Below are 14017 nucleotides of genomic sequence, written 5' to 3' on the forward strand. Positions count from 1 at the left end.
TGTTTTGAAGATTGCTTAGGCTAATTGTTTTAAAAGATACTTTCTACCTTTGTGAGAGAGAAATCAACTTCTATGTTGGTTATTGCAGAAATTTAAGTTATAGCAGGTTGACACATTATGTTTAAATGGGATAGGCTAGAAGGATATATAATTTATAATCCTGATTTTATAAGACTAAAGAGGGCAGAAGAGTACTTCACAATCTGGGACAGAAAAAATGGATATAAAGACTCTTTTTTACCAATCAAGTCTGACAAAAGTTTAAATTTACCATACTCTAAGCCATATACTTTCAGAAGTATTCCTTATGAAGCGACTGAAAATCTCTAACAATTTATACATGCTTTAAGTTGTTAAAGATGAAATTTAAAATAAAAAGTATTACTGAATTCAAAGATGAGCCAAGACAAAAACAAAAAATGTTAGTAAGTCTTATAGATATAAAATTGAAATTAAGTGTTATAGAATCACCCTAAATTATGTTACGATTATGTCTATACAATGTAACATAGTTGCCCTTCACAGAAGTAGCTAATGTATTTTAGCAAATTAAGATAGACCAAAAGCACCTCATGGATGTGTCAAGAAGAAAAATAAAATCATAAACATAACATATTTACTTGAAAAAATAATTTTAAATTATGTTTACTTTCTAGGAGTATAGGGTATATTTTTAAAATGTCTTTAAAGATTAAGTCATGTAGTCACTTATTGTGAATTTTAAAAATGACTGCTCATTAATATATGTAAAAGAAAACATAATAAAAACGATGTGACTGTAATGTATTCCAAGAAGTGAATTCCAAAGTACCTACATTTGCACATTCTTCACACATGACTGTGCTAGTTAATTCACCAATAAAGATCCGATCTATGAAGTTCATTTTCACACCTTCTTTTCCATATGCTGTAAAAATCATACTTTTTAACACTAAAAACATAGCAACCATCCAATAATGTTACATGCTATTGTCTGTTATTCAAAAGTAATCCAAATAAGGCAGACTTCTTTTACTATATTTAATAATATATTTTACTATATAATGATACAATGTCTCCTTCACTTTTTTTTTTTTTTTTGGTAAGGGAAACACAACCATCAGCTACCAGAGTCTCTAAGAAATAAAGATTTTCTAAAACATAATAGAAAACTAAATAGAGCAATACCACTATTCCACATCTCAGCTGCTCCCATTAAACCTTGGAAAGCCTCTGTGTCTAACCTAGTAGCACACAGAAGAATAGGGAAGATTATGCTTTCAGGCTGCAGGTGCCAAGGTCATAGTTATAAAAAAAAGTGGTAAAAATAAGTAAACATAGCATAGAAGAAGGAATTAACATGGGCATTCTTACAATTCACCTAAACACACATACACACATGCTCATAGTATTTTTTTTAATTAAAATTAGTTTGCTCAGGAAATATTTATAAATCAAAGGAAACTATGCCTGTGATTTGCTTTAAAATAATCTGGAGTTGGAAAAATAAATTAAACATAAAAAGTAGAGTCAAGCATGGTAGCACATTCCTGTCATCCTCAGGCTGAGGCTAGAATATCACAAGTTCAAGGCAAAAACAGACTACTTAGCAAGACCCTGTCTCAAAAAATAAAAAAGGGTTGGGGATTCAGAGGAATGGTATGGTGCTTTGTCTAGCATGTATGGGGCCCTGGATTCAATCCCACTACTGGAAAAAATATTACTACTACTAAAGTAAACATAATAAGCCATGAGTGTAAAGCTGGATGATAGGTACAAGAGACTACATTATATTATTCTACTTCAACAAAAATTTGAAAATTTCCTTAGTAAACCATGAGGGAGAAAGCATATTAATAATTCTATTCACCCTTCTTTCAAACTTACCTTCTATCCTTTTTGGACCTCTACCAGGTTTCATACAAACAGTATTTATAATCATTTAAAACATTATCTGAAGCACTGAATAACATAGATTTATATTTAACATATATCAATAAATATTAATTACAATAACTTTAGAAATACTATGATAAATTAAGATATTTCATTAAGAAAAATTGTACAAGGAGTTAAAAATACAAAAAACAAAAATGGGAAGAAACTGAGCTATATACTAAACATACACTAGATGGCACTATCTCAACACAAAAGAACAAGGAGCATGCTTAGGAAAAAATCTCAAATGTTTAATTAATGAGTCTTAGATGGTACAACAATTTATGTATATTTGTTTATAAATTATAGACATATAGCATGAACACTATAAAATTACAAAAGAAGTTTTAAAAAGAGGAAATAAATAAAACAAAATATTTTAAATGATTTTTAAAAATAGCCAACTACTTTATACTAACATTAGTTAATATCACAAGGTAGATTACATACACTTAGGACTGGGTAAATTGTTCATATCACAGGATATAATCACACTGAAATATTTATAAGCTAGGAGCTTTGATTACAGTCATTGATTTTGCCCTGTATTTTGACTGATGAAGAACAAACACTAAGAATAGGCAAATTGTACTTATGTTTGACTTGTTAGTACTCTTAACAAATTATTTCTTTACAAGTTTTTGGAACAGTTAATCATTTTATCTAGATAAATTTAGATAATACCTGTAAATATATTTATCTAAACACCAAAATGACACAATATGATAAATGTGAACTTCCAAGAGAAGATGCTGCTTTCCACATATTTTCAAGTCTCAGAAGGCCTAACATAGGTCGTCAGTGACAATCTGTATAAGTGAAATTAGTTTGTTTGCTTTTAGTTTTAAGAAACTCACAGGATACATTCTAAAATTTTCTATGTCCCATTATAGCATCTTGCCACCACTGGTGTAAGTACACCCTCCTTTTAAAGGTCTCAATGTTAGAAAATTAGTTCATACAATGCTCTATTCTTTTTCCCCGGAGACGAATCTTAATATTGCAGAAAAAAGTTTTAACTTTAAAAGTCAACATACCTTTGACTTTTTTTCTAGTTTCTTCATCAGCAGTTTTAGTAGTTGGGTTGTTAAATGCTTTTAGAATGCTTGCTTGTATTCTCTGTAAAATAAAGTTAATAGAATCTTATGTAGTAATAATTAACTCAGAGCTCATTCTCTTTGACTTTCAAATAGCAAGGTACACTGTGGATCTCAATTCCTTAGTCTGAAAATAAAATATCTGAAATTTTTTTAAAGATAAAATATATTATTTTGTCCTTTTCTAAAATTCCATGAACACTTGAGTAACTCTCTAGTGGCAAATTCTTCATAGAGTCAAAATTCCTATGTTTAGATTTTTCTCTTGAGCTTAAAGTATTTCTATCAGTTTAAAAAAGCAAGCAGAATGGAATAATACTTGGCTTTAAAGAAGAATGAATTTATGGCATTTGCCAGTAAATGGATAAAGGTGGAGAATATCATGCTAAGCAAAATAAGCAAATCCCCCCAAAAAACACAAATGCTGAATGTTTTCTCAGATATGCAGATGCTAACACACAATAAGGGAGGTGGGTGGCTAGGGGAAAATAGAGGTACTTTAGATTAGGCAGAGGGGAGTGAAGGGAGGGGAGAGGGTATGGAAGTAGGAAGGATAGTAGAATGAATTGGACATTATTACCCTATATGCCAATATGACTACACAACCAGTATGATTCTATATCACATACAACCAGAAGAATGATAAGTCATACTCCATTTATGATGTGTCAAAATCCTTTTTACTGTCATGTATAACTAATTAGAATTAAAAAATGAAAATAAAAAGATTTTCCATTAGGAGGCTGAAATAAAACAGGCACAAAAAATCATTAAAAAATAAATCATAAATAATAAAGCAAGCAGCCTATTTTTCTTATCAGCTTAGAGTACGTTTATTCTCTCTCCTCCTTTCTTTCTCCCTCTCCCTCTCTCTAAAATGACTTTCCTTAATCAGAACAGAAAAAAATAAAATAAAAATAACAAAGAGACCATCTGGAATTTCCTGTCTATGAAGAAAACCTTAAAATAGCTACCAAGTTGGTCACTATGATCTCCATATAGAATAAATAGGCATGTACATGCACATACAAACTCATATACATGCCTCAAGTCCAGAATATCAATATCCATAGAAAGAAGAATACCTCAAATCCTAATTATGATTCTATTTGAACTTAGTTGTCAGTAAAGATCATACTATCAGAATTTCTTAGTAAATAATGAAGTTTGTATTTCTACATCTTATGCTTTAGGGAAAATCCAATCTCACAGAAAACTTTCAGAATGAAATAAACTACACATTCCAAGAATATAAACTTATTTAACTTAATAAATGATTACTTTCCACATTAGCTGTGTCCCTAATTAGTAGGATGAATTTCTTCTGTAATTCACATTCTGACAGTGGGATGAAAGCGAAGCTTATTGATTATCTTTCAAAATATATTTTCTATCTTGAGCACAGGTTTGGACATATAAAACCACTGTCTGAACTGGACTTCACAGTGTGAAAATGATAAATAATCCTGTTGTTAAAAAATATGTCAAAAAGAAACTAAACTCAAACTGCAGATTTCCTACAGAATAAAAACACAACATATTAGAATCCAACACATATCCATTGTTCAAAAGAAGTTTTACAACCTTAAATATTTAAATAAGTTTAAAAAAAATAAATAGTTGAAGCAATAAACTTATAGATTTAGAAAAAGGGCATCTAAAATAAATAAAAGTAGGAGGAAAGAGGTTTTTTTTAGTTGTTGATAGAACTTTATTTTTATTTGTTTATATGTGGTACTGAGAATGGAACCCAGTGCCTCACACATGTTAGGCAAGTGCTCTACCACTGAGCCACCACCCCAACCCCCAGGAAAGAGTTTTAATGAAAACAAAAATAGCAACTAAAAATAGAAAAAAATTAAGAAAAGAATCAAAAGTTAATTCTCTGGGTAGAAGATAAATAAACCCACTAGATAATCTTAAAGTATAGTGAAAGGAATAATATCATGCCTAAGAAAAAAGACAAACCACTTATAAGTTCAGGAAAATTTCAATAACTATAAGGGACTACTTTGTTCAATATCCAGGTTATTACATTTGAAAACTTAAATACAAATACCATAGATAATTTTCCAAGAAAATAACATTATTAAAATTAACCTCAGGAGAGACAGAAAATATTTCAACTATCATGGGGAGGAAAAAAAAAAAAGAACATTGTTTAACAGAACTTATAAAAAGCCACAGGCCCTAGTAATTTCACAGAGTAGCACCATCAAACCTATGTTTCAGGGCACAGAAAAAGAGAAACTTCCAAATTATTTCCATAAAGCTTAATACAGGTAAAATAAAGAAACAAATCACACAAACTGCATACAACACAGACCAGTACCACTCATGAGAAAATTCTAAAAATGTCAGCAACAGAATAAAAACAGTAGCACATTAAAAAAACAAAAATACATTATAACCCAGTGTAAGATGCAGAAAATCTAATTAAAAAAAAAATTTTTTTTAGTTGTAGGTGAACAAATACCTTTAATTTATTTATTTAGTTTTATGTGGTGCTGAGGATCAAACCCAGTGCCTCATGCATGCTAGGCAAGTGCTCAGACACTGAGCTACAACCCCAGTCCCGGAAATCTATTAATATAAGCCATCATTGGGCTGGGGATGTGGCTCAAGTGGTAGCGCACTTGCCTGCCATGCGTGCGGCCCAGGTTCGATTCTCAGGACCACATACAAACAAAGATGTTGTGTCCACCGAAAACAAAACAAAAAAAAAATATTAAATTCTCTCTCTCTCTCTCTCTCCCTGTTTTAAATATATATATATACCATCATATTAATAGATTTAAGAAACAAAAAATTATAAGATCAAATCATTTGATATATTTTATTCACTAGAATCTACTATTGTAAGAGATTTAGTTGATACGGTTGGATAGAAAACACATCTTAGAAGTATAAAAATGATAAATGAAATAAAATTATTTTTATAGCATGGCTATCTGTCTGAAAAAGCTTAAAGAACCTATTGACATGAAAACTACTAAAATAAGAAAAAAATTAATAGTGGGTTATATGAAGTCAATAGCCTTCATGTAGACAAACAAAAAAACCAGAAAATATGGAAGAAAATACTCAATTTATAATAGCAACAAAAAGATAAAACATTACTCACAAACACAAAAGAAAACTTGATTAAATGGAAAGAAATACCATGTTCTTGGATAGGTCATACAGCATTATAAACATTCAAAACATACCAATCTATCCACCAAATTTATCCATCCACATATTTCCAGTAAAAACACCAACAGTTTGTCCTTCCTTCCTTCCTTTCTCTCTTTCTCTCTTTCTTTCTTTTTAAGGGGGAAAGGTAAAAGCAAAATTGATTCTAAACCAAATATGGAAAATAAACAGAACTGTAATGAAAACTCTAGTAGAGAGGGAGTACAGTGAAGGAAGATGGGCCTAATAGATTTACTTTTTTCCAGTTTTTATTGGCACACTGTAGTTGTACATAATGGTGGGACTGTTATATAATAGTACATGCACACAATATAATTTGGCCAATATCATTCCCCAGTGTTGTCCTTTTCCCTCTTCCCATCTCTCTCCTGTTCTCTTTCTCTTCTCTACTGATTTCCCTTCTATTTTCATGAGATTCTCCAACCCTTTCTTTTCCTACTAGATTTATTAAAATGCATTAAATCCTTAGTAATTAGCATTCAGACAAAAAGAACCAAAGGGAATTTCATAAAAAGTCCCAAATATATGTGTGAAAATTTGGTATAATTAGAGTATATGAAAAGTATATATTACAGAGTTCAAATATTTGTAGGATAGCTATAAGAACAAAGGAAATACCCACAGAACAGGATATATTTTAAACAGGTCAAAGGTTTAAATCTAAACAGTATGGAGATTCCTCAGAAAACTTGGAATGCAATCACTATTTGACCCTGTTAGCCCACTCTTCAGCATATACTCAAAGGACTTAAAATCATCCTACTATAGTGAAGTGGCCACATCAATAGCTAAGCTAAGAAACCAACCTAGGTGCCCTTCAACAGGTGAATGGATAAAGAAAATGTGGAACATATCCACAATGGAATATTACTCAACCATAAAGAAGAATGAAATTATGGCATTTGCTGGTAAATGGATGGAACTGGGAACTATCATGATAACTGAAATAAGCCAATCCCCAAAAACCAAAAAAAAAAAAAAAAAAAAACAGGTTAAACATAATGCAGTATTATCCTATCAATTTACCCAAATCACAACATATTCAAAATAATTGAAAATTCCCCAGGAAACCAGATCATAAAACTGATTTAGGAGATTATTATTTTCTTTCCAATTCTTCCAAGTTCAAATCCTATGAAATCCACTAAGGGGGCCACTTAAAGAAGCAGACTGTATGGGCTGGGGTTGTTGCTCAGTGGTAGAGTGCTTGCCTAGCATGTGTGAGGCTCTGGGTTTGATTCTCAGCACCACATATAAATAAATAAAATAAAGGTCTATTGACAACTAAAAATATATATTAAAAGAAAAAAAATTTAGAAAAAGAAGGGGACTGTAATACATACTGTTTTCTGGTACTTTTTAGCAGAAAGGAGAGATCAACTCATTATTTTTTAAGATCATTTTTAATAAAATTTTAGAATACTAAACTCTCCACTGAAAAATGGAGATTAGGAGTACAAGATTATAATTCAAACAAAGTAGACTTTTAAAAAATGGTATGTGTAGGGGCATTGGAAATAGAGCTCAGTGGCAGAATCTTTGCCTGGAGTGTGCAAGGCCCTGAGTTCCATCCCTGGCAAAGAAAGACAAGGGGGGGAATAGGGAGGGAGGAGAAGAAAAGCAAGCAAAGAAGGAAAGAAAGGACAGACAGCCAGGTGCAGTAGCACATGTCTGTGATCCCCGCTCCTCAGGAGGATTAGGTAGGAGGATTGCAAATTCAAGGCCAGCCTACAAAAATTTGCAATACCCAGTCTCAAAATAAGAAAGAGCTGAACCAGGCAGGGTGGTGCATGCCTGTAATCCCAGCAGTTTGGAGGCTGAGGCAGGAGGATGGCAAGTTCAAAGCCAGCCTCAGCAATTTAGTGAAAAGGGCTAGAGATGTGCTCAGTAGAAAAGTACCCCTGGGTTTACTCCCCAGAACCAAGAAAGAAAGAAAAAAAAAAGGAAAAAAAATTACTAATTTAATATTAAAGTCAATAAACAACCCATCAATCAAGGGATAGGGCACAATAAACGTTACTTAAGGAAGAGCTCATGAGTGGATTCTCCTATCTTCTGAGAAAAGTTCCCTGATTCACAAGGTTGAAATCCTACTCTCCTAGCCACAAGTAACTGATCCAAGTGGAATTGAGTCCAGGATGGAATAATGAAATTTTACTGGGAATTTAGAAGTGAGAATCATGGTCAGTTTATGTTACAATCTGTAAACAAGTCAGGATGGCGCCTAGCAAATGTTAGAGTCTGTAAACAAGTCTGGATGGCGCCTGGCATTTTGCCAGAGGGAGTGGTTTGTGAAGTAACGCCAGCGAGCCATTAAGTGTGGAGATTCCTTATTGGTTGGCTGCTGTATCTAGTTTATGTTAATTAGATAAGCTGTGTGGAATGTATAAATACCTCTGTTGTCCTACAATAAACGGCTTCCACTCCTGCTGTATTGATCTACATAAGTCGTTCGTCACACACACACACACACACACACACCCCCGGTTATTTTGCCCAGCCAGCTGGGCTGCGGCAAGTTTAGTTTAAGTTTTTTTGTTTGTTTATTTGTTTGTTTTTAATACATTTTTAGTTATACATGGGCACAATATCTTTATTTTGTTTATTTATTTTTATGTGGTGCTGAGGATCGAACCCAGTGCCTCACATATATATGCCAGGCAAGTGCTCTGTCACTGAGCCACAATCCCAGCCCAGTTTAGTTTTTAATATATGTTGAACTGTAGCATGCAAATTATGATTATGTGCTATCATTCAGACACAGAAACATAGAAATAATTCAGTCTAAAAAATAAAGAAAATCTACAGAGCCAAAGAAACTAGTGAAATAATTTAAATACTTCCTAGATTCCTGATAAATTTCCTGTCTCTACATCACTCAGCTATATCTTCTTTGGCATGGATTTTTAAGACCCCCCCCCTCCTGCTTTTTTTTTTAGACAGGGTTTCACTATGTTGCCTAGGCTGCGCTGAACTCCCAGACTCAAGCCATGCCCCTGCTTTAGCTTCCTGAATAAGCTATACTACAGGCACATGCCACCATTCCCAGCTAAGATTCTCTTTTCTTTTAGTTTGAATTGCTTTATTTACAACCAAAGGGCATGAACTAATACAAGATAGTAGAACTATGAAAGAATAAAATAATCTTAACAGGAGAAAGGAGGAAAAAAGAAAATACAGAATTTTAAAATATCAATTACTTTTCACTATATTTATTTTACAGTGCTGGGGATTAAACCCAGGGCTTTATGCATACAAGACAATAGCTCTGACTGACCTACATCCTCTGCCCTCACTGTATTTTAAAATTATAGTAGAAACCAGTTTTCAGTGTGTATCCTGTTCTTAAAGATAATATGCAATAAAACTGGAACAAGACAAGGATGCCCTCTTTCACTATTTCTATCAACATCATCCTTGAAAACTCTAACCAGAGCAATCAGACAGGAAAAAGAAATTAAAGAGACATGAATAGGAAAAGAATGCAAACCATCACTATTTGCCAATGACATGATTCAATATTTATAAGAACCAAAAAATTTCACCAGAAAACTTCTAAAACTCATAAATGAATTTAGCAAAGTAATAGGTATAAAATCAACACCCATAAATCAAACATGTTTCATCATCAGTGATGAATCTACTAAAAGAGGAATTAGCAAAACTACCCCATTCACAATAGCTTAAAAAAAAAAAAAAAAACTTGAGACTCAATCTAACAAAAGAGGTGAAAGACCTCTACAATGAAAACTACAGACACTAAAGAAAGAAACTGAAAAAGACTTTAGAAGATGGAAAGACCTCCCATGCTTCTGGATAGGCAGAATTAATATTGTCAAAATGGCCATATGGCAATATTCGTTATACAGATTTAATGCAATTCCTATTAAAATCCCAATGACATTCTTCATAGAACAAGAAAAGGCAATCATTAAATTCATTTGAGAAAATAAAAGACCCAGACTAGCCAAAGCAATCCTTAGCAAGAAGGGTGAAGCAAGAGGGACCACAATACCAGGCCTTAAACTATACTACAGAGCAATAGTAACAAAAGCAGCATGGTATTGGCACCAAAACAGACACGTAGACCACTGGTACACAATAGAAGACACAGAGACAAACCCACATAAATACAGTTATCTTATACTAGGCAAAAGCACCAAAAACATTCACTGGAGAAAAGATAGCCTATTCAATAAATGTGCTGGGAAACTTGGAAATCCACATGAAACAAAATGAAATCGAGGGCTGTGATTGTGGTTCAGTGGGAGAGTACTCACCTAGCACATGTGAGGCCCTGGATTCAATCCTCAGCATCACATAAAAATGAATAAATAAAATAAAGTCTTTGTGTCCATCTACAACTAAAAAAAAAAAAAGAAGAAGAAAAAAAATGAAATTGAAATCCTATCTCTCACCCTGCATGAAACTAAACTCAAAGTGGATCAAAGATTTAAGCACTAGACCACAGACCCTGTGCCTAATAGAAGAAAAAAGGCCCAAATCTTTACCATGTTGGCTTAGGATCTGACTTCCCTAACAAGATTCCTAAAGCACAAAAAGTAAAATCAAGAATCAATCAACGGCCTGGGGCTATAGCTTAGTGGTAGAGCGCTTGCCTAGCATGTGTGAGACACTGGGTTCGATTCTCGGCACCACACAAATTAAAAAAATAAAGGTACTGTGTCTATCTACAACTAAAAATAAAATATTTTTTTAAAAAAGAATCAATAAATGGGATGAATTTAAATTAAAAGCTTCTTCTCAAAGGAAACAATCAATAATGTGAAGAGAACACCTTCAGAATGGGAGAAAAATCTTTACCATGTACACCTCAGATATATATATATATATACACACCAGGATACATAAAGAACTCAAAAAACTCAACACCAAAAAAACCCAAATAACCCAATCAATAAATGGGCTAAGGAACTGGACAGACACTTCACAGAAGAAGAAATACAATCACATCAATAATATATGAAAAAAATGTTCAATATTTCTTGCAATTAGAGAAATGCAAATCAAAACTACTCAAAGATTAAACCTCACTCCAGTCAGAATGCCAATTATCAAGAATACAAACAACAATAAATGTTGGTTAGGATGTGCAGAAAAGGGTACACTCACATTTTTCTGGTGGGAATGCAAATTGGTGCTACCACTATGGAAAGCAGCATGGAGATTCCTCAGAAAACTTGGAATGGAACCCCATTTTACCCAGCTATTCCAATTCTAGGTTTATACCCAAGGACTTAACATTAGCATATTATAGTGATGCAGCCACGTCAATGTTTATAGCAGCTCAACTTACAATAGCTAAACTATGGAACCAACCTAGATGCCCTTCAACAGATGAATGAATTAAAAAATGTGATATATATATATATATATATATATACACACACACACACACACACACACACACACATATACACAATGGAATATTACTCAGCCATAAAGAAGAATGAAATTATGACATTTGCTGGTGAATGGACAGAGTTGGAGAATATCATGCTAAGCAAAATAAGCCAATCCCAAAAAAACCAAAGGCCAAATGTTTTCTCTGATATGCAGATGCTAATTCACAATAAGAGGATGAGCCCTCAGGAAGAATAGTTACTTTAGATAGAGGGGAGAAAGTATGGGGATAGGAAGAATAGTAGAATGAAACAGACATTATTAGTTTATGTACACATATGACTGCATGACCAATGTGATTATACAACATGTACAATCAGAAAAATGAGAAATTATACTCCATTTATGTATGACATATCAAAGTACATAAATGTACTCTACTGTCATATATAACTAATTAGAATAAAGAAAAACAATTTTAAAAATAAAAAAAGGCAATATGTGATAACATTAAGGAACCTGACCTTTGTTTCTTCTGTCCTCACAGCATCCAGCAAATAATGAAGAAGCTCCTGACTGTCTTGTTGTTGAAAACCTTTAAATCTAGGTGCCCTGATTTAAAAACAAAAAGAAAAAAAAAAAGAATAATCATTCCATGGTTCATCAACAATGTTATTCTTATTTAAAATCTCTTCGAAATAATGAGTCAATGATTCAATTTGCTATTTTTTTCAACAAAGTAGAAAGACAAAATGTGATTCCTGTTCCACTTAGGATGAACAGTTAAATGCAACCAGAACAAAATGGCTATCGCTTATTAAGCTACTACTAAAAAAGTCCAAGTATAGTACTAGGAATTTTACATATTTAAATCATATAATTTCCAAACAACTTGTTGAGATGTATTTTTTTTCCAACATATACATAAGGGTTCAGGATTATTTAAATAATTTGCAAGGTTATTCAAACAAAAACAGCATTCAAACCGAAGCCATTGTGATTTATCTATATTAAAACATTAAAAGAAAAAACAAGAGTGTTTATATTAAAATACAGGACTTATAAACTGATCTCTCGTGAATATATTATACTTCTTATGTAATTAATTAAATAAAAAGATCAGGTTCTATTCATGGAGATATCCCCAGCAAATATTTAGTTGATTTGAGTAACTCTAAAAAATAGTTTATGATAAATCCCAATGATAAAATGAACATTTGTCTTAAATGCAAACAATACTAAATCTAGAATGTGTTCTAAGATAGAAAACTAATTCTGTCAAATACAACAAAGCAATATCTTTATGCTCATACAAGACAAATTTAAGCACAATTTCATTATAATATATACCATTTCATAATACAATAACACTGTTAAGGAACTTACAATAAATATAAATTGCATTGTATACCTGAGAAAACTGAAGAACAAGCTAAGAAACACTGACATCAAACCAGGTCTTCTGATTCTGAGTCTAGTATTTTAAGCACCATTCCTCATTATCTCATGATAAGTATCCATCCTAATAATACACTAATGTGAGTCCCTGATTGCAAAAAAAAAAAGTGAATTCAACTGCTAGTGAATCTAGTCTGTAAGAAGAAACACTTCAATAACTTTCTAATAGTTATTCTTTTGCTAAGTACCAGCAAATAACATCATGATGTTGAAAACACTTTCATTAACTACCCTGGTAGGCTTCCCTTTCTGAATGCGGTGGATGGCAGGAGATAAGGATAGAAACCAAGATGGACACAAATTCCAACCTTACTTGGGCCTTCATGGCTGGCACTGTGAGAAGCAGAAACTGCATTACACTACACTTACGCTGTAGATATGAAGGAAGGTCAGTGAAATGGAAAATGACTAGGAGTGGAATCCTTTGGGGACCTTCACCAGGTGTTGAGTAGAATGAGGGGGCAGCTTGTGGCTTTCAAAGAATATACATAGATAGTAAATTATTCCTGAACAAAGAAAGCCTCAACAATGGCTCTGCCTGTTATGGTTTAGATCTGAAATGTCCCCCAAAAGCTCATATATTAAAGACTTGGTCCCCAGTGCAGCAATGTCCAGAAGTGGAGCTTTAAGTGACTGAATAATGAGGTCTCTAACCTCATCAGTGGATTAATTAATTTGATTAATTAATAATTTAAAGGGACTACTAGAAGGAGATAGAAACTAAAGGCAGGTGAGGTACAGTTGGAGGAAACAGCCACAGGGGTATACCCTTTGGGGACTATATCTTGACCTGGGCCCCCTTCTTCACACACACTCTCTCTCTTCCCAACTGCCATAAGCGGACAGCTTTCCTCCCCTACACCCTTCCACCATGATGTTCCATCTCACCTCAGGCCCCAAGCAATGGAGTCAACTGACCATGAACGAAAATCGCTGAAAGCAAAATTTTCTTTTCTTTTCTTTTCTTTTTTTTTTTTTTTTTTTTT

At 33.0% G+C, this 14017-nt stretch overlaps 1 protein-coding gene across 7 annotated transcripts in view; it reads right to left on the reverse strand.

The window, feature by feature from the left end:
* Nucleotides 1-14017, reverse strand: part of Usp45 (ubiquitin specific peptidase 45) — a 75414-nt gene that overhangs the window by 14828 nt on the left and 46569 nt on the right. For 2 of the 7 annotated variants that reach the window (XM_048812460.1, XM_048812521.1), the window contains 2 exons: nt 12098-12185; nt 2955-3036 (listed from right to left, as the gene is read on the reverse strand). In XM_048812460.1, coding sequence (XP_048668417.1) covers nt 2955-2981 — 27 coding nt within the window. In that variant the 5' untranslated portion in view covers nt 2982-3036; nt 12098-12185. Of the gene's footprint in view, nt 1-809; nt 2727-2954; nt 3037-10549; nt 10574-12097; nt 12186-12984; nt 13120-14017 lie in introns of those variants that run through there. The other 5 variants (XR_007351063.1, XR_007351018.1, XM_015499587.2 and 2 more) reach the window with 5 other exon arrangements.

The sequence above is a fragment of the Marmota marmota genome, unplaced genomic scaffold (genome assembly GCF_001458135.2).
Source record: "Marmota marmota marmota unplaced genomic scaffold, marMar, whole genome shotgun sequence".
In the NCBI taxonomy this organism is placed as follows: domain Eukaryota; kingdom Metazoa; phylum Chordata; class Mammalia; order Rodentia; family Sciuridae; genus Marmota; species Marmota marmota.